The sequence below is a fragment of the Euprymna scolopes genome, chromosome 35 (genome assembly GCF_053919585.1).
Source record: "Euprymna scolopes isolate OS-2025 chromosome 35, ASM5391958v1, whole genome shotgun sequence".
NCBI classification, from domain to species: Eukaryota; Metazoa; Mollusca; class Cephalopoda; order Sepiida; family Sepiolidae; genus Euprymna; species Euprymna scolopes.
Genome location: NC_136516.1, coordinates 67,010,740 through 67,033,785, shown reverse-complemented (window position 1 = coordinate 67,033,785; position 23,046 = coordinate 67,010,740). Strand labels below are relative to the sequence as shown.

The window sequence follows — 23,046 nt, the reverse complement described above, 5'->3', positions numbered from 1 at the left end:
GGGGAGTGTGGAGTCACCTTTTAATTGCCATTGCTCCCAGGTCCACTCTGTTCCGGAGTGGTATTTAACTCTGGGTTAAATAGAAACTGACTTGAAAAAAAATATTCTATTTAAATTTTTTTCTTTAAACTCACTGGATTCGGCATTAAATAACCCGAAAAGGGTTGATATGCTGTAAAACAAAAACAACCCACCTGCTTTCTTCAATTTTTCTTCCTATCTTTTTTCGTCTTTCTTTCTTTTCTTTTTCTCTTCTTTCCGTTCCTCCTCCCTTTCCTCCTCCCTTTATTATTATTTTTCCTTTATTCATGTCTTTTTGTCTTCCCCCTTTTCTTTTTTAGTCCTATTTCTCCTTTCACACTTGGTGTCTTCCTTCCTTTCTTCAATTATCATTTCCCTTTTTTTTTAATCTCTTCCTTCTTTATCTAACGTCACCCTTCCATTGTTCCTCCTATCCTTTCTATCTCAGCTCATTCATCTGTGTATAGTTTTACAGTCCCTAAAATAGATTAACATGTTCATTAATACTTTTGAAGTGGCCCGATTGATTGATGAAACCCAATAAAATTGAGTGGTTACATAAATTTCCTGTCTGCCAAGAGTCACTAGGGATGAGTGTACGGCGACAGTCGTCCAGAGAACACCAGCAACGAAACTTCCAAAGTCCAATTCCTGTGTCATCAATTACTCATTTCAACTTTAATGGACTCAAAATCAATAGATTAGGACATTCGATATATCAAAGTTCATTCAAACATTGTTAATCTACGTATGAATTATATATACAATCTGTGATAAAGAAACCCATAAATGTCTTCATACATGTAATAAATTATATACAAAAAACTAGAAGAGTACTTGTCCCAAGAAAGGTAAAATTAACTCTTCTAACAATTATATATTTTGAAAAAAAGAAAAAAAAAAAAGGATAAATGATGGCTCAAAGAGAGGGAGAGCGGTGTGCACTTACCTTGCTTACTAAGCGAAAGGGATTGTTTTGCCTTCTCAGCTTTTCAAATGTTTTTCCCTCCAGGTCAGGTGACAGTTAATCACATGACCTTTTGGTTATTTAAAAGAAGATTCTCTCCAGTGGTTAAAATTTTTTTTTAGATGCATTTGTGACTGGTGCCGGAAAGCTACTCTTTGATTGTGTCGGCTTTGCTGGCAAGAGATTGTTAACAGACTGTCACGCCGCAGAAGTGGGGGGGGTGGCAATTCTTCCGCAACTTAATGTAGGTGCACATTGCTTCTTTTTCTCGACTGAGCAGTCATTAGAATTTTAGGGGAAAATTATTTTTTTTTCACAATATACAATTACGAAGATTAAAATCAAGATATAATGATGTTAAAGCTTATATCTAGAACCCTTATACTAATTTTGATCAAAATCTATTACTTGATTTTGATATGAGAAATGTCTTGAATCTAACGCTTGAATCTAAAGGATCATAAAAAATTGAAATACATAAAATCTTGCTCAATTTGTGGTTAATATATAAAACTCAATGAGAGCATAAAACTTATTTATAGAAGCAAACGGAAACGAACGAAACAAATACATACAACGATGAAATGAATTATGCAGATTTACATTTTATTAATGCAAAATATACATCGTATATATATATATATATATGCATCGTATATATATACATCGTATATATATATATATATATATATATATATATATATATATATATATATAAACTGCGTCAATCGTTTTATTGCAGATTAGTAAAATATCAATATTTCACTAAATATACGTCACATAAAAAATAAAAATTGTATCATAAAATGATTGTTTCAAGGTTAGTTATTTCCCAAAATTTTATTCAAATTCATGCGATATTCACAGAATTATGACATTTTATTTATTATCAAGTTATTTATACTGCCCATCGCTTTATTGCAGGTCTTTTAAAATGCCAAAAACACAAAAAGAGGGCGATTAAAAATTATTGAAAAGGAAAGGATTGTTGCTGGACTCGCAGAAGGATTGTTCATCAAAGATGTAGATATGGAGTTGGAAAGTGATCCAAGAACTTTAGCTTCATTCGTGAACAACCCCAACACTAAATCCAGAAAGGATACGGGCACCAGGAGAAATCTTTCACATATTCGCAAAATTTGTTGTGAAGTCAACCGAAACCCAAACAGCACCAGTGCTTCCATTTTTGCAAGAGCTAGAATCGCTCCAATATCCAGACAGGCCTTATGTAATGTGTTGAATGAGATGGCAAGGAACATCAGAACTATTCCAAGGCCTCCATTGAGCAAACAACATAGGGAGAAACGAAAGGCTTGGGCACAGAATTACATGAGAATATATTTCCAACGTTTCCTTTTACAGATGAGACCCATGCTACTCTTGACGGTCCGGATGGATGGGCAAAAGTTTGGAAATCGAACGGAACTCAAACCCCTTATAGAGTTCATGGCCAACAACAAGTTAGGAGCATCATGCTTTAGGCGGGAATCATTGGGGATGAGTTGATTGGACCATTCCGAGTTCCAGAGGGTGTCAAACTTACCAGTAATGCGTAGACGGACTTTTTGGATAAACATTTGTCACCATGGCTAGATGACCTACCATTTTCACGTCGCTTTCAGATGATTTTTATGACAATGCATGATCCCATTCTGCTACAGCGACTGCAACCTTTCTTGAATCTATGGGCTTCTTTGGATAAACCCGCATCAGCTGGCTTCCGTGTTCTCCGGACCTTAATCCCATTGAACATCTCTGGTCAATATTGAAAAGAGGGGTTCATAAGGGAGAAGAACAATTTTCTTTAAAGGGTGCCTTGTGGAGGAGGTAGTTGATGTCGCTATAACCATAACTCCTTTTCAGATCCAACAGTTGACTTCTTCGGTGGACAAAAGGTTGTTTAAAGTTATTTAAAAAAATGGTGGATGTGACGATAAATAATTCATTTATTTGAGGCCTAGCAACTAGTATGTGCTTTTGTTTATTATTCGTTAACATAAAAATATAATAAAAGTAAAGATATCATGATTAGACATTGTATTTTTGCCCTAAAGAAGCATTTTAAGAGACCTGCTATAAAGCGATGGGCAGTGGAAATTCCAGGATAAAGAATAAAATGTCATAACTTTGAGAATATCGCATGAATTTGAATAAAATTTTGAGAAATAACTAACCTTAAAGCAGTCATTTGATTATACAATTTTTATTTTTGTACCATATATCTAGTGAAATATTGATATTTTACTAATCTGCAATAACTACTGATGTAGTTATATATATATATATATATATATATATATATATATATATATATATATATGTTGATAGCTACACTCTTTTAAATATACACTTTTTTCACTCGTAGGAACCACAAAACCATCACTTTATATATATATATACATATATATATACATATATATATATATATATATATATATATATATATATATATATATATATGTGAGTGTGTGTGTGTGTGTGTGTAAAAGAACACAATTAAAAATTGCAAATTATAATTTCCAAGAATTCATTGTTCGACAGGATACTCAAAAATAAAAGATTTCATTTATCCGCAAAGTTTTAAAGAATGCGTTCTTTTCATTAGAGGAAAGATGAAAAGAATGCATTCTCTGAAACTGCGCAAATTAAAGAAATCTCAATATATTTGAGTATGCTGTCGAACAAAAAAAATATTGTAAATTACAATTTACAGTTTTTAATTGTGATCTTTTATTACAAGCTCTTTTCCATATTTTAGTTGTATTGGGCTTTTTTGTTGGGATTAATATTTGTATTCGCTTAAAGTTTGCAGAAGATTTCAGCTTGCAAACTTAATTTTTACTTCTTCATCATATATATATATATATATATATAATTTAAAGGAGATTAGAACAATAGTCTAAAGAGCTGAGTGTATTTTAATGTAACAGTGAAATTACTAGTTAATTAAAATACAGGAAATAGAAAGTGCTCGTTGTAATTTAGATATATAATAAGCTCGATAGTTAAATGTCCTAGAGCTAATTCAATAAAAACCCTTCAAAATTTGCTGATGAGGAGACCTTGCTTATCAAAAAACTATATATAATTATTGTACATAACTTGATGTATACCACAATAAAAAGCATTGTTTTCCGAAACGATCGTACAGATAATTGATTTTGTTGTTGTTCCTTCTTATGAAATGGATTTTTAATTTAATTAAAATTTGATTTTTAAATTTTAAATTATCAATCACATTACTTAATATATATATATATATATATATATATATATATATATGAAAAGATTTAAAATTTTCGCAAATTATAATTTACAACATTTATTGTTCGCACGCAAGGAATACAAGATCAATAAAATTATTTCCTTATTCCATGGAGTTTCATAATTTGTTTTTTTTCTTCAAGTTGAAATCAGTTAGTAAACAAAAATTATATCGACTAGCTATAATTTTGTTGGTTAGCACGTAAATTGAGAGCTTCAAAATTAAAAACAAGTAATAATCGATATATATATATATATATATATATAAATAAATAAATGACAAAAATGTTTATTCCAAAATTCATGATGTTGACAATCTTATAGTTTATTCCTTTAAATCAGTTGATTTATACAATTCTTGGGTGTATCTGCTTCGTAGCACAAAATCAATAACTTAATTATTATATCAATTACTGAATCTATTATGCCCTTAACTCATCAGAAGAAAGTGATTGATTTTGCGCTACGGAACAGATACTGCCAAGAATTATATAAATCAACTAATTTAAAGGAATAAACTATAAGATTGTCAACATCGTGAATTTTGGAATATAAATTTTTGTCATTTATTCTATATATTGCTCTGTAATAACATTGAGCTTCTTATATAAGGACTGATATATAATAAGAAAATATATTTCTACAGATATATATATATAACTACTTCATTTACTCACATAAAATTAATATACGAAAGTATAGATTTATGCATAAACTTTTAGTGTTTACTTCAAAAGTGCTCAATACGTAGGTAGAGCTAGTTAGTAATTTATAAAATATATATGGCGATTAAGCTACCCCAAAATCTATTAAACTGTATAAAATATATATGGCGATTAAGAACCCCAAAATCTATTAAACTGTAGAAGAGAAATAGCAAATAACTGTGTTCACAAAATAAAACTTACTCTAGGATAGCGATACAAAATAGCTTTAAAACTAACAAAAACAATAGAAAATAAACAAATAAATAAATTAAATAAACATGAATATACATAAACGATCACACATATATGTATGTATATATATACGTATATATATGCATATATGTATGTACACATATGTATATTTATATATATAAAAAAAGGAAAAGGTCTGCCTTAAACCACTAACCTAGTTCTAAAACAGATCCTTTGTTCGATAAAATGCATGCGGTGGATACTAGAAAGCTGATTGGCTAACTAAAATCCTCAACAGAAGAGGACCATATAAAAACGAGAAACAGCCACAGAATTCGCGCATAAGCCTGACGAATCCTAGAGTGGATGAAACGCCGAATATTCAGTGTAGCTTAATCGCCATATATATATTTTATAAATTACTATATATATATATATATATATATATATATATATATATATATATATATATATATATATATAACAACAACCTTACCCTATGTTACGTCCATAAGTCCTCTTAGCACCCAAATTCAATTATAAGTTCTATAAAACCATGCGCCTTTAAAAGAATCTCTGCCTTTTTCGCCAAAAAAAAACAAACTTTTAACCAAAATGCCACCTTCTTCAACAATGTCTTAAGAAATTCAGGATACAAAGAAAAAAATTAATATAACCATCTCACCCTAATCTGTAGGTCACCTGAGATCCGTTATCACCCACAACATGACCCGTAATAAACCACCTACAACTACAAACTACTCCCGAATTCATAAAAATGAACCATGCAACCAACAAAATCAGAACTTACATCCTAATCTTAACACTCCTAAGCCTTCCAGGAGAAAGAAAAACATCTGGTTTAATCATCCATTTAGCTACAATGTCAACAGTAATATACCTTAAGAATTCTTTAACACTGTACAAAGCCCCTTTAAGTACCCACACCGATATCTTTAATAAAAACTCAATAAAGATTTCCTACTAAACAATGCCCAATTTACAACAAAGAATCTTGATATATAACAATAAAAAATCACCCCCCCAAATCCCTTTTCAAATTAAACCTAAAAAACTGCAACTGTAATAATAAGCTTAATTGCCCACTCAACAATGACTGCATTCATAGGGATGTAATATATTCCTGCACAGTAATAGAGCTACCCCGTAATTCCCTCACAATAGATTCTAATATTCTATTGACATCTTCCCTTCACCCCATCTTCCATCTGATAGAATTGCTGATACAATAAGCGAGCGGAACAATCAGCCAACCAAACTACTCCAATATAAATAGTAGTAGTAGTAGTAGTAATAATAACAATAATAATAATGTTCTCCTTTCAATCATCCCAACACATTATACACTGATAACCTTCTAAAATACAGTCTTACACCCACTCACACTCACCTCAATGAACAAAATCCAGACCATCCCCCACTTCAAACCCCAATACAAATCAACAAACTAATAATAGGTCCCAAGCATTCCATAAAATAGACACCTATATCGGCGCCACTTCCATTTTAATTAAGACTAGAATATCTAACCACAATTATTTCTTTAACAACAAAAAAACATAATAATAAACAAAGAACTTCTCTAACTACTGTAATTAAAAACTTAAATCTAATAAAACTCCTTATTCAATTAAATGGAAGATCCTAAAAAATGTTAAATTACACCCCAGGCTCTAAGTCGTGTCAACTCTGCACATCTGAAGTTATAACAGTAACAATACTTCCCCCAAAGCAAGAATATCATAAACCCTAAAAGCAAATTTGTCTCCTTTTGCAGATATAAGACAAAATTTAAATACAGTCAATTAAAAATGACTTCATTTTGAATAATTCCCATAAAACTTCATTTCCCTCAAAATTGCAGATTTCTTCCTTTTACTTCCTCAGCAGATTATGTTACCCAATTATCTACTGTTTTATCATGTTCCCTATCCTTTACCACCTTTCCCTTTGATCGACTGGCCATCCCCCCTCTTTCTTTCCCGCAGACTTTGCTGGAATGCTTATGCCCATGTACATGTATTTATCTTCTATGCATATGCTGACCTAACGTGTATATGCGCTCCAATGCTGGTATTCATGTGTACTTTTGGGTGTACTTATGCATAGGTGTACATACATTTATACGGGATTTCGAGCGTAATTCTACGATGCACCTGATTTTGAACACAACAGCCTCACGTGAAAATTTTTTTTTACCCCATCTCATCTGTTTCATTATTCTACATCTACCTTTCACGCTAGTATGATTTTTTTCATACTTAGTTTCTTTAAATACTTTACAGGCACAATTTCTTTATACATTTTACTAATTCCTTCCCTCTGACGAGAAGGAAAGTATTTCTTCGAAACTCGAAACTCGGCAGATTAAAGACTTTCACCTTTATTTGTGTTTTCTTTTCTGAAAAATAAATGTGTGTTTAACTCTTGCTAAAGTGTTTCTCAACATATGTAATAGAACCTATGTACTTATATATAAATATGCATATATATATATATATATATATATATATATATATATATATATATATATATATATATATATACACTGCCGGTCACGAGATTCAAGCCCAGCCAGCCACACACACACACACACACACACACACACACACACACACACACACACACACACATACTGTGTTTTTAGATATGTATGGCTAGGTTTTGTTCCTCTTATCTATTTGTCTTTCTCGTACCTAAGGTACTTAAGCATTTATGCACTTTTATTCTAATAGTATTTATATGCTACTAAACATGTCGCAGAATAGATCTTGTAACCTTAAACTTATTGAGTAATAGTTTATCTTTTTATTTCATTTTTATTTTTTATCATTTATTTTTATTAGTATAAATAGTAACCGTATTATTGTAAATTTTCTTATTGCGGAAATGGTATTATCCACTGGAGTGACATGTATTTAACAGCTGTCCTGTTTTTAAATCTCCGAAACAGCTACTACTATTTACTAAATTTTAGTTAAGAGTTCTCTTTCATCCTTATATAGTTAAATTCTGTTTTATAATTTAAAACTTTTCAGAAATCGTCTTGTGCAAGTTCTAAGTCTATTTCTACTTGAGGGAAATTTTCTGTGTGTATCTGTGTGTGTGTGTGTGTGTGTGTGTGTACAGATTCCTCCACCAAATTACTCTGTCAATTTTCAGTCTACATACTGGAGATTAGTCATAATGGGTATTGAAATTTGGGGAAATCTTTTGAATCGGTTTTCGGCCAGAAATTTGGCTGTTAAGGGGTTAAAGTTTAAGGATTTGACCTTTGAAAACTCTACCAAACTCCTCTGCCAATTTTAAGTCAAAACGCTTGAAATTTTGGATGTAGGTTCTTTCGTCTTGGATCAAACTTTTAATTTGATTGAGCCAAAAACAATAAATTTTAAGGGCTCAAAATTGGAGTCAAAGATTTAAAAAATTTTTGGTCTAAATATTTAAAATTTTACATAATAATATTCAGACATAGGCCAAATTTTTTAATCGGGTTTTGGCTGAAAATTTGGCCATTAAATTTTGAAAGATTTTACCTTTGCGGTATTTAGCAAACTATTCAGCAAATTGTGGGTCTAAATATTTGGAATTTTACATAAAGGGTATTCAAACATGCAGCTTGCTTGTGAACTAATTTTTGGGCGAAAATTTGCTGCCAAAAGGTCAAAGTTTACAGAGTTGACCTTGGCAGACTTACCAAACTTCTCCGCCAATTTTGGGTCTAAATACTTGAAATTTTAGATGTAAGTTATATGTACTTCAGTCAAACGTTATATATATATATATATATATATATATATATATATATATATATATATATATATATATATATATATATATACTACATATACAGTTATGAATAGTATATAGGGCCCGAGCAAAGCTGGGCTTTACTGCTATTATATATATATATATAAGGCAAGCCCACTCTAGTCCAGATATTCAAACTGTAATCTTTGAACGTATATACCATACATTCGATAAAGCAGAGGAAGGTAGGACAGTTGCCCTGACATATATATATATATATATATATATATATATATATATATATATATATATATATATATAAAGCCTTTTACAGGGCATGGCATGATGGTCTTCTCATCAAAATCAGGTCATATGGTATTACTGGACCAACATTTAACATAGTTAAATCCTTCTTAAATAAGACAATAATCTTAAATAAGACAATAATCCAAGTTGTCCCCGATGATCATACGTAAAACAATATTATATAAACAAGGGTGTATCTCAAAGTTACTTACGCCTGAAAGTATACATTCGCCTATGCCATTGAGTATTGCTGTCACATTTGTGCTGGTGAATCTGCTACTAGACAGAGTTCAAAGAGTCGCCAGCTTAATAGGTCACGAACAGTCAGCTAGGCTCTAGTCTTTGTCCCATCAACGAAATGTTGCATCCCTCTGCATGTAAGAAATTGTATTTTATTCATATTTAAAAGAAGAAAATATCCTCTTATGCCACTGACAGCATCCGTTTCATAGCGCAGAAACAATCATATAATTATCCTTTATTGTGCTTAATATATAGTAGTGATTTTGAAAAGTAACAAGAAACAACTTGTGTACTATCAACTAGAATCGAAACCAAAACTTATAGATTTCCAGACTTATTCATTAGCCCATGACCTAAATCAAAAACTGCAAAAAAAAAGTCACCATTCGCAAATACACTGAGTAACACAGAGTCAAAACATATTTTACGTCTTGTTTTGTTTTGCTTTTGTTTTACGGCATATCAATCCTTTTTCGTGTTATTTAATGCCGAATCGAGTAATTTTGTAACATTTATACATCTTCACGTTGTTTACATAGTTATTATTTATGTTTTGTCTGTTTTATTTTGCTTCTTTTACAGGCATTCATCATCTTCTAATGCCCACCGACAGGGCATACATATTTAAATACTATAAAAAATGAACACAACAATTTTTTTTTAATATGAAATAAAACACTTTGTTTCATTACTTACGATTTAATTTATTTAAAGAAATATTTATTTCCTATTTAAAGATTTTCAGTATATTTTATTTAACTGAAGAAATATTTATTGTTCATACATATATTTTTTCCATTATTTTTATTACATTGTTAGGTGAAGTTTCAGAATAGTTAACCCTCCCTCCCCATATTAAGAATGGCTTTCGGCATGATTCTTACAATAGCGGTATCAAAGTTTTTTATTTTTTATTTTAAAACAAATTATAAGAAAAAAGATACAAGACCATTAAATTTTTTTTTCATTAAATCGCTATTTAGGTGAAGGTTCAAAATAGTTAACCCTTCTCCCCATAACCGTTTTTTATGCAGTAAAATACTGTTTCAATAATTATGGTTTAAATAAATATTTATTCCTTATTTAAAGATTTACAGTATAATTTATTTAACTGAAGAAATATTTATTGTTCATACATATATTTTTCCCTTATTTTTTTTACATTGTTAGGTAAAGTTTCAGAATAGTTAACCCCCTCCCCATATTAAGAATGGCTTTCAGCATGATTCTTACAATAGTGTTATCAAAGTTTATTGATTTTTCTTATTTAACAAAAATTATAAAAAAGATACAAGAATATTTTAAACATTTTTTTCATTAAATGGTTATTTAGGTGAAGGTTTAGAATAGTCAAACCCTCTCCCCTTATTAAGAATGGCATTTTTATTATTTCAGCATGATGCTTACATTTTACTTGATATAAAAAAAAAGATACAAGAAAATGTTAAGCTTTTTTTTTATATAAATCAAAGTTCGGATTTTTTTTTTGTTAGATCAAAGTTCGGATTAACTTACTTTATAGCCACTTAGCCAGCTGTATTAAAATGTTTTAGCATTTAATACCTAATAAGGTTTTCGCTTCAATTGTCACAGCAGACGATATATATTCAAAGGAGGTAATTCGCCAACAATTGTTTTAGCCGAATTTTACGGTAAAGTGTAGTGGACTGGTGGATATATTATACATATCCCCCAGTTTGTATTTATTTGTTTCCCCACTGAGCAAATTAGGCACAAGGCCGTTTTTTAATGTGGAGAGAGAGGGGGGGAATGGGGACCAGCTCCCGATGGGTGGAAAATGGGAGTTTGATAGGAACTGTTGGTATGAAGGGTTGCCCCTACATTGACCAAGGTAGATATGTGGGGTTACCCCCACATATGGTCTTTGCTTGCAGTATCTGTCGGAACAGATACTACACTTGGATCTTGTCGCCCGGGCCGCAAAGGGCGGAGGCCAGTGTATATACATATCCCCCAGTTATTCATTTGATAAAAGCAATATTTAATGAGCATGGTTCTTCTTGCCAGGCAATGGGTTTACCTGAACCAACAGGTGATCCTCCAATAGATAATATGACTCGAAATACAAACGGGCCTAATGTTGAATTGTTAAACAATGAACAATTAGAGGTCAAGGCTGTCATGACAACTGAAAAATTAGCCCCACACAACAATTGCTTCTATTTAGATGCCCCAGCCGGATCAGGAAAAACCTTTTTATTCAACATGTTATATGATTACTTCACCTCCAGCAGTACTGTAACCGCCACTGCGGCATTGATGCAATGCTACTAACTTCAGGGAAAACACTCCATAGTATATTCAAACTACCTGTACCTCTGACAGAAACCAGTGTCTGTAACGTTTCTCCTGTATCAGAGCATGCTTCTTTTTTGAGAAAGGTAATGGTATTCATCATAGACGAAGCCTCTATGATACCTAATCATGCACTGCTTGCTATAGATAGATGTTTACAAGATATAATGGGTAACGATAAAATATTTGGTGGAAAATTTCTCATACTTAGAGGTGACTTCAGGCAAATTTTGCCAGTAGTGCCACATGGATAACCTACATCTATTATAGACACCTGTCTTAAAAGATGCCCATTGTGGCATCATTTCAGTCAATTACAACTAACACAAAACGTCAGAACTAACATAAATGAACAGGAGTTTTCTAGATGGCTCCTTCATCTTGGTAATGGTACACTAACGAGCAGTCTTAATGACGTTCCTGTAGATGTCATAGATGTTCCTAATGATTCGGTATGTAATGGTTCTCTAATCTCAGAAATATTTGATTGCAGCCCTCAAGAAATGGAAAATAGAATCATCATGACTCCAAAATATACAGAATGTTTAACAGTAAATGTAGAAATTCTAAATAATCTTCCCGGAGGCATAAATACATATTTAAGTACAGATTACATCTCCGATTATGATGCTGAACTTCAAAATTATCCTATCGAGTTCATAAATTCATTAACTCCATCTGGAATGTCATCTCACCGACTTAATGTGAAAATAGGGGCAATAGTAATGGGACTGCGAAATTTATCCATAAATCAAGGACTTTGTAATGGAACTAGGATGAAAATAAAAGAATGTCATCAAAACAGCATCATTGCTATTTTAATTAATGGATCTAATAGAGGTTCCACAGTTATCATTCCAAGAATTAAGTTAAAGCCAAGTGATACAAATGTTCCCTTTGCATTTCATCGGATACAGTTTGCAATACGACTGGCATATTCACTGACCATCAATAAAGCACAAGGCCAAATTTTTGGTAAGGTTGGTATATATCTTCAACAACCTGTATTTTCTCATGGTCAACAGTATGTGGCATGTTCAAGAGCTCGATCTAAGTACAGTGTGAAATTTAAGGTAATGCAACTGCATAGAGATGATAATCAGGGCAGAAAGTGTGGTGTAACATATACTAAGAATATTGTTTACCGTGAAATGTTATGAAAACAATCAGGAACAGCTATGGAATCTAAAAATTAACTTGGATGTAAATATGATTTTGGAAAAAAATTTTTTTTTTTAATTGCTTTCCTTATATTTAAAATTCATAATTTGATGAAAAAGTAGTGTACAGTTTGTTTAACTTTACTTAATTATATAACATTGACATAAATTTGATAGGTACAACCTACCTCACATCATTTTGATTATCGAAAAATCAAAATTTAACTGTAATTCGTAAGATTTACAGAAACACTTCATTTTATATGCATGTAATACACAAGAATCTGAATATTATAACAGATTACAATGTTTTTATGGAAAAAACGTTTGTACAGAAAATTACAAAGTGTTCTATTTCTATTATCAGGAAGTTGTGATGCATTAATTGAAATCTATATCAATAATTCGACTTAAAAAATATTTGTGAATTTCCAAATCTTCATTGAATAAAATTCAACATAAATAGAAAAGTCTATTGCATATGTAAAAGTTGACGGTTGCTTATTTAACTCCATTAAAAGCTATCAAAGTCAACCAAGAGCTGCTCAATATTCTGGCTTAATGGATCATTTAGCAAGGAATGAAGATGGCGATTCTGGTGTACCAGTTATTCTACCATCTTCATTTACAGGAAGTCCTAGGAATCTTCAACAACTGTAGCAAGATGCAATGGCAGTTTTCTGTAAATATGGAAAGCCAGACCTATTCCTTACCTATACATGTAATCCAAGATGTTCTGAAATATTAAACAACTTGGGGTCATCAGAACTTGCACAAAATCGATGTCAACAATGTCACACAGTTTTTTTTTTAATTCACAGTCTAACTCCCCAGAACCTGCTAAGTGACCACTATTCTCACTCCAAGCAGCTGATAGACGTCCCTGTCACCGCCTCAATCATCACCAGCACTTCCTGACAATATCAACAGCATCAGTTACGATCGCATTGACCTTCAATAAAAGTTTAAACTAAAGTTCTTTGTTCTACTTGCTTCCATACGTTAATTTTTGTAATATAACAATAAGGAATTTCTTACTGATGTGTTTTAAAAGATTTTAACTACCGTGGAATTTCCACGGGTCCTGCTAGTTATTCTTATTATAATAAGGTATAAATCGATTCCAGTAAATATCACGTAAAACCCCGAGGCTGGTGATAGGGTATAGAAATAAATTTCTTTTCTAACCCAATTAAATAACATTAATGGAGATTTTTGTAACGAATGGCCGAATCCAAACTTAATCCACCTCATTAATTTCATGCTGGCATTTAAAAAATATATTGGAGAGAAATTAACTGATAAAAGAATTTGAACTCTGAGATTGATGGGAGAATGCACCGAAAAACCTGGAATAATTGACTGCGCCAAGTTGTCTTGCAGAGTTCATTCCAAAAAATAAAAAAAAAACAAACAAAAAAAAAAAAACAAGATCGGAAATTTCTAACATGCGTCCATTCAATTTTTAGTTGGTGATTAAAAATACTTTTTGAAAGTCATACGTGACAAACCAACGAAAATGTCATTGAAGACTAGCATGACAGGACAAAGAAAATGCTATTTGAAGCTGATGCGTGATGAACCAAAAAAAAAAGTTTTTATAAACATATGAGTGACAAACCAACGAATATGATATTTTAAACTTAAAGGTGACAGACATAATCTAATTATAATCATACTAATAAACGTATCTAAAATAAGATGCGTTCATTTGATCTGCGCGGTTAGTAACGAAAATACTATTTCATACTAAAGCGTTGCCTTCGGAGGGACGAAGCATCTCATGGACGTGGGAGGACAAACATACAAAAAAATGGACGCCTCCGTTTCCGTTGTGAATTACCGTTTAATTGTGAAAATCAAAGCTATATTTTGCGTCTTATCGAGAGATAGACACTGCGAGTGAGGTTGGGCAGAGCCGAATGTGAGATATCGACGCTCCATTAAGTGCACATCTAATTTCTATCAATATAATCGTGTTCGGTGAATACGTTCGATTCTCGTGCGGTGTGTGACTTAATTGTAACCAAGTCTGCGCGCAGTTTAACATGCCCACTGCAGAAGTTACGAGCCCATCGGTGCCTTCCAGTTGCACTCACGCCAACTCAATGCAACCAATTACCAATAAGCGATTGAATAATAGATGAAATCTCTCTGCAGAAGGCAGGATATTGTTACGCATGTGAGCATGCGTATAATTTGATTAATATATTTAAAACAAACAAACAAACAAAAAGCAAAAAGAAAAAGAAAAAAATGCTCTGCACGAATGTTTCGGAATGATTACCAAACCAAGCCGTGGATGAGAGCGATGATATCTGATTATCATAATGGATGCTGTTGTTGACTATGGGATAGGATCTGCTGCGATAATGTAATACTAATATCGTTGGGTAAAGTGACTAAATTAAACCAATCATTTAAAAATCAGTAAAATTTAGTATAAACTAAAAAAAAAAAAATGTTGTATTATTTCAATTATTCGAAATATTATTCTGATCAATAACGACTGGAAACTGAGAGTTGCGAGGGAGGGAGGAAGAAGAAAAGCCAGGAGAAAAGAAAATAATTGAGAGAGAAAGGGGAGAAGTAGAAATGAGAGAAGGGAAAGTTGGTGAGAGAAACTGTAACAACAAATTTCAAAAAGAAAAAAGATTTATGTTGGTAACTATTAAAGCTGATAATAAAACAGAAACACCGGTGAAAGAAAGTATAAATAAAAACATTTGAAGATAATGTTTGCGTTACGAATCTTGAGAAAATCCATTTATTTCTAAACAAGTCAAATTGGTAAAGTAGTGATGAGCATTACTATTACAATGCCATCACTTTGCCACTAAGTTCAAGATCAGAATCACCAATGCGATGGTGAAATGCTTTGTTTTATGGAGCAAATGTCCAGATACTTTTCAACACATGTTTCCGGTGAATTTTCATAATTCACTGGGAGTTTACTATCTTCAAGGCGGAACCGCGGCAAAGAACAGCACTGGAAGAAATACTACAAAGATGTTGGAAACATATACGCTACAATTATCAATTTTGCACCCTTTAGCAGTCACAATGAATATAAAGCGAGATAGAACAAGAAACACATGACCTTGTGGCATGGACGCAAATGTGATGATGATTGACTATAAATAGGGATGTTTGGAAAACTTGATTTGCAGCCTATTCCCGACGTTGTGTGACAAGGTTTGGTGAATCTCTTGGGTTATGAACTTTATTGATTCGAGTAAAATGTTTTTTTTCTCAAGGTTGGATGTGGAGGATAGTATTTTGGGACTTTCCTGTGTTGGAGTGTTGATTTCATCTCTACAGACCTTTCTTTGTTTATCGCTGGAACTTTAATCGATGTACGTATACTGGTAATTTTTATAGCTTAATTACACCAAATGACGTCGTTTTAATATTTTAGTAGTAGAGTTTTTAATTTACTTTTATATACAGACTAGCAGTTCAGCCCGGCTTTGCTCGGGCCCTATGTACTGTTCATGACTTTATGTGTATATGTATATATATATTAAAAAGTTTGACTCACCTAAATCAAAAATTTCAAGTGTTTAGACCCAAAATTGGCGGAGGAGTTTGGTAGAGTCAGCAAAGGTCAACTCTTTCAACTTTGACCTCTTAACAGGCAAATTCCCACACAAAAACTGGTTAAAAGCTTGCTGAATGTCTGACTACCCTTTATGTAAAATTTCAAATGTTTAGACCCAAAATTGACTGAATAGTTTGCTAAAGACAACAAAGGTCAAATCTATTGAACTTTGACCCCCTGGCAGCTCAAATTTTCGACCAAAAACCGATTAAAAAACCTGCTCTATGTCTGAATACACTTTATGTAAAATTTCAAATGTTTACACGAAAAATTGGCTGAGTAATTTGGAAGAGACCACTGTAATTAATTTTTTTAAATTTGACCCCAATTTTGACCCCCTTAATATTTATTGTTTTGGCCTCAAATAAAATTAAAAGTATGATCCATGTCCAAGTAAAATTTCAAGTGTTTAGAGCCAAAATTGGCGGAGGAGTTTGATAGAGTTTTCAAAGGTCAAATCCTTGAACTTTGACCCGCTGATAGTAAAATATCTTGCGGAAAACCGATTAAAAAGATTTTCCTAAATCTCATTACTCCTTATTTCAAATCTCGAGTCCGTAGACTGAAAATTGACAGAGTAGTTTGATAGAGAAATGTACACACAGACACACACATACACACACAGAGGCAATTTCACTTTTACAGATATATAGATACGTTCTTCATTAATAGAAAGAGATAAACACCGGTAATATATACTCCATATTATGCACTCTACTCCATTTCTAAAAATCGTTGAATATCAACTAGCAATATTCTCTTCATTAGTTAACACTTTCAGTCTTTCTACTAAAGACTTAATATTTAATCAAAATTACAAAACGTTTTACACGAATGTAAAATAAGTAAACACAATAAAAAAAAAAACAACACTTACCGTCGGCATCTTTTGCCTCAAGACCGCGAGCTTGTATCACCGAAACGTTAAGCATCAATATGGGAGGCTGAAAATAGATGAGACGAAACAAAATAAGACTTATAATATTTAACTACTATTATGAACTGAACGTACACTCAGTAGTTGAGGACACAATTTGAGGGCTATGGGGCTATTTAGTTACCATTAGTCCCAGATTCACTCTGAGTCGCAGTGGTAGTATCTGTCCTAACTGTTGAATAGAATACATTCTCGCTAATACGAAAATGTATTCTATTCAATAGTTTATTCGGTTCCGATTCTTCGGACTACTTGCGCAGTGATTAGAGTATTTGGAAAATTCAGTTGTAAGAATGACCTTCTTCTGAAGGTTGAAGATTCAATCCTAAGTGTGAGCGACCACATATAATATTACGAATTACTTAGGACCTCTATCAAGTCATGGCTTAGGGAACAAGAGCATGCTACCCCCCTGAATAAAATAAAGAATTCCGTTCAAAATTCCGCGTAGAGTCCCGAGTTCGATAGAATGATTCCCGATTTCAATCAGATACACATAAAGAAAGTCGGAGGTTACACGAATCGAAATGTTGCGAAAATAATACGATAAGCCAATACTCATATACAAAATTCAGAAACATAGACTTTGTTTTGGATGATACAATAAAAGGTCCATAAAAAGTTTCAGCGAGATCGGCCCAGTAGTTTTCAAGGAAAATTTGAACTAAAAGACAGTCATGCAGATAGACGTAGAGAACTATATATATATATATATATATATATATATATATATATATATATATATATGTGTGTGTGTGTGTGTGTGTGTGTGTGTGTGTGCGTGTCTTTGTATACAGAGAGAGAAAGAGAGAGAGAGAGAGAGAGCGAGGGAGAGAGAGAGAGAGAGAGTCTCTTATATACATTCCGATAAATTATCGATTCTTTCTAAATTACCAATTCGGATACAGGTTTTGATCAGATGCTTTAAACGTTTTCAAATATTTAATAAGAGATATAATACTTTTTATCATGTTCAAATTTTTAATAAGAATATAATGCTTTTTATCATGTTAAAATTTTTAATAAGAGATATAATGCTTTTTATCATGGTCAAATTTTTAATAAGAGATATAATGCTTTTTATCATGTTCAAATTTTTAATAAGAGATATAATGCTTTTTATCATGTTCAAATTTTTAATAAAAGATATAATACTTTTTATCATGTTCAAATATTTAATATGAGATATAATGCTTTTTATCATGTTAAATTTTTTATAAGAGATATAATGCTTTTTATCATGTTCAAATTTTTGATATGGGATATAATGCTTTTTAGCATGTTCAAATTATTAATAAGAGATATAATGCTTTTTATCATGTTCAAATTTTTAATAAGAGATATAATGCTTTTTATCATGTGCAAATTTTTATAAGAGATATAATGCTTTTTATCATGTTCAAATTTTTAATAAGAGATATAATGCTTTTTATCATGTTCAAATATTTAGTAAAAGATATAATGCTTTTTATCATGTTCAAATTTTTAATAAGAGATATAATGCTTTTTATCATGTTCAAATATTTAATAAGAGATATAATGCTTTTTATCATGTTCAAATTTTTAATACGAGATATAATGCCTTTTATCATGTTAAAATTTTTAATAAGAGATATAATGCTTTTTATCATGTTCAAATTTTTAATAAGAGATATAATGCTTTTTATTATTATCAAATATTTAATATGAGATATAATGCTTTTTATCATGTTCAAATTTTTAATAAGAGATATAAGTCTTTTTATCATGTTAAAATTATTAATAAGATATATAATGCTTTTTATCAAGTTCAAATTTTAAATAAGAGATATAATGCTTTTTATCATGTTCAAGTATTTAATTACATATATAATGCTTTTTATCATGTTCAAATTTTTAATAAGAGATATAATGCTTTTTATAATGTTCAAATTTTTAATATGAGATATAATGCTTGTTAGCTTGTTCAAATTATTAATAAGACATATAATGCTTTTAATCATGTTCAAATTTTTAATATGGGATATAATGCTTTTTATCATGTGCAAATTTTTAATAAGAGATATAATGCTTTTATCATGTTCAAATTTTTAATAAGAGATATAATGCTTTTTATAATGTTCAAATTTTTAATATAAGATATAATGCTTGTTAGCTTGTTCAAATTATTAATAAGACATATAATGCTTTTAATCATGTTCAAATTTTTAATATGGGATATAATGCTTTTTATCATGTGCAAATTATTAATAAGAGATATAATGCTTTTTATCATGTGACAATTTTTAATAAGAGATATAATGCCTTTTATCATGTTCAAATTTTTTATAAGAGATATAATGCTTTTTATCATGTTCAAATATTTAATAAGACATATAATGCTTTTTATCATGTTCAAATTTTTAATAAGAGATATAATGCTTTTTATCATGTTCAAATTTTTAATAAGAGATATAATGCTTTTTATCATGTTCAAATTTTTAATATGGGATATAATGCTTTTTATCATGTTCAAATATTTAATAAGAGATATAATGCTTTTTATCATGTTCAAATTTTTAATAAGAGATATAATGCCTTTTATCATGTTCAAATTTTTTATAAGAGATATAATGCTTTTTATCATGTTCAAATATTTTATAAGAGATATAATGCTTTTTATCATGTTCAAATTTTTAATAAGAGATATAATGCTTTTTATCATGTTAAAATTTTTAATAAGAGATATAATGCTTTTTATCATGGTCAAATTTTTAATAAGAATATAATGCTTTTTATCATGTTAAAATTTTTAATAAGAGATATAATGCTTTTTATCATGTTCAAGTATTTAATTACATATATAATGCTTTTTATCATGTTCAAATTTTTAATAAGAGATATAATGGTTTTTATCATGTTCAAATTTTTAATTAGAGATATAATGCTTTTTATCATGTGCAAATTTTTGATAAGAGATATAATGCTTTTTATCATGTTCAAATATTTAATATGAGATATAATGCTTTTTATCATGTTCAAATTTTTAATAAGAATATAATGCTTTTTATTATGTGCAAATTTTTAATAAGAGATATAATGTTTTTATCATGTTCAAATTTTTAATAAGAGATATAATGCTTTTTATCATGTTCAAATTTTTCATAAGAGATATAATGCTTTTTATCATGTTCAAATTTTAAATAAGATATATAATGCTTTTTATCAAGTTCAAATTTTTTATAAGAGATATAATGGTTTTTATCATGTTTAAATATTTAATATGAGATATAATGCTTTTTATCATGTTCAAATTTTTAATAAGAGATATAATGCTTTTTATCATGTTCAAATTATTAATAAGAGATATAATGCTTTTTATCAAGTTCAAATTTTTAATAAGAGATATAATGCTTTTTATCATGATCAAATATTTTATATGAAATATAATGCTTTTTATCATGTTCAAATTATTAATAAGAGATATAATGCTTTTTATCAAGTTCAAATTTTTAATAAGAGATATAATGCTTTTTATCATGTTCAAGTATTTGATTACATATATAATGCTTTTTATCATGTTTAATTTTTAATAAGAGATATAATGGTTTTTATCATGTTCAAATTTTTAATAAGAGATATAATGCTTTTTATCATGTTCAAATTTTTAATAAGAGATATAATGCTTTTTATCATGGTCAAATTTTTAATAAGAGATATAATGCTTTTTATCATGTTAAATTTTTAATAAGAGATATAATGCTTTTTATCATGTTAAATTTTTAATAAGAGATATAATGCTTTTTATCATGTTCAAATTTTTAATAAGAGATATAATGCTTTTTATCATGGTCAAATTTTTAATAAGAGATATAATGCTTTTTATCATGTTCAAATTTTTAATAAGAGATATAATGCTTTTTATCATGGTCAAATTTTTAATAAAAGATATAATGCTTTTTATCATGTTTAATTTTTAATAAGAGATATAATGCTTTTTATCATGTTCAAATTTTTAATAAGAGATATAATGCTTTTATCATGTTAAAATTTTTAATAAGAGATATAATGCTTTTTATCATGTTCAAATTTTTAATAAGAGATATAATGCTTTTTATCATGTTCAAATTTTTATAAGAGATATAATGCTTTTTATCATGTTCAAATTAAGGTAAGTCTCTGTGTAATGTCCGAATATATTTTGTCGAAATACACTTGAGACGGAGATCTTTATAATGATGTTCTCAAATGTTTTTCTTGTAATTGACTGTAAATTAATATAGAAAAGTGATCCCCTTCTTTTTAAAATAATAATCCACTCATACTCGTTTCCTGGAATATTAACTGTTGTTTGCGTCTTCAGCACTCTCGAAAAACAATAATAGTGGTAATTTAAAGGTATTTTTGTGGGTGGAAAGATTCTGCACGTTTACCAATATTTCTTTTCCTAGTTTTGCATATGAATTACAAAAATGATATTTTCTCAAAACCTTTAACCTTGATTGAGGGAAAACTAAAACTTGCTGCTATGGATTTAAATGATTTGAAATATCAGCACGAAGATACTTGATTTTCAATATTTCTCATATGTTATATCTCCCCTCCTTAGTTTTTATACATATAGTAAATTTCACAGTGTATAAGGATTATTTAATATTGGAGATCATCATAATCGTACCTTATTTTACAAAGAGGGGAGATATAACATGTGGGAAATATTTGGAATCAAGTTTCCCCTTGCTGTTATTTTAGATCATTTAAAAGCATATCCCCACCAAAAAGCACCTACCTTTAAAACATCTAAAAATAAAAATTAGCTTCTTGTTTCCAATAGATAACGTAATTAACATCATAAATTTATGCGTTGACATGATATATTTCACCTACGACAAATTTTTACTACAAACAGAAGTTTGACCTACCAATGGGTAACTCCCTCACTAGAGTGTTAGCATGTATATTTCGGGAGTTTATAGAAACTGGACCCCTTAAATACAGATTGCCTAAAATGCATCTGACTTTAGATACATAGACGATATATTGATTTTCCTGCCTAAGTCATCCAAAATAGAAGACATTATCATGAAAGTAAATTAAACTGAACCCACTATAAATTATACATATGAAAAAGAAGGAAATGAATCTATATCGTTTGTTGATATTCATTTAATAAATAATAATAAAGAACTAAAGTATAAAGTCCATCGCAAACAGATCAATAAGGGCGACTAGTAGTATATATACTATTACTCTCGTCATAACAATACAGTGAAAAGAGGCGCCATAATCGGTTTTCACCTCAGAGCTTTTAGAATATGCAGTTAAAACATTTAGGGGAAGAATTCCAACACATAGAACGCACTTTTAAAAATAGCAACACCCACCATACTTCTTACTAAAGGCCTCCCCCCAAAATCCCTAGAAATCTCTGAGTGTAATCAAAAGTTTTCCCAACTCTACTGACATGCAGACGTTCAAGTGTAATGTGAACAGACATCTTGCTGTCGATAATATCCCCCCCTACTTCAAAGTGGCACTGTACCTTGTTTGGGTGAAAATTAAGTAAGTGTATATATATATATATATATATATATATATATATA

At 30.2% G+C, this 23,046-nt stretch overlaps 1 protein-coding gene across 1 annotated transcript in view; it reads right to left on the bottom strand.

Moving 5' to 3' along the window:
• LOC145259891 (BAI1-associated protein 3-like) overlaps positions 1-23,046 on the bottom strand; it is a 2,054,292-nt gene that overhangs the window by 302,919 nt on the left and 1,728,327 nt on the right. The window contains exon 7 of the mRNA XM_080117785.1: positions 17,426-17,492. Coding sequence (XP_079973911.1) covers positions 17,426-17,492 — 67 coding nt within the window. The remainder of the gene's footprint in view (positions 1-17,425; positions 17,493-23,046) is intronic.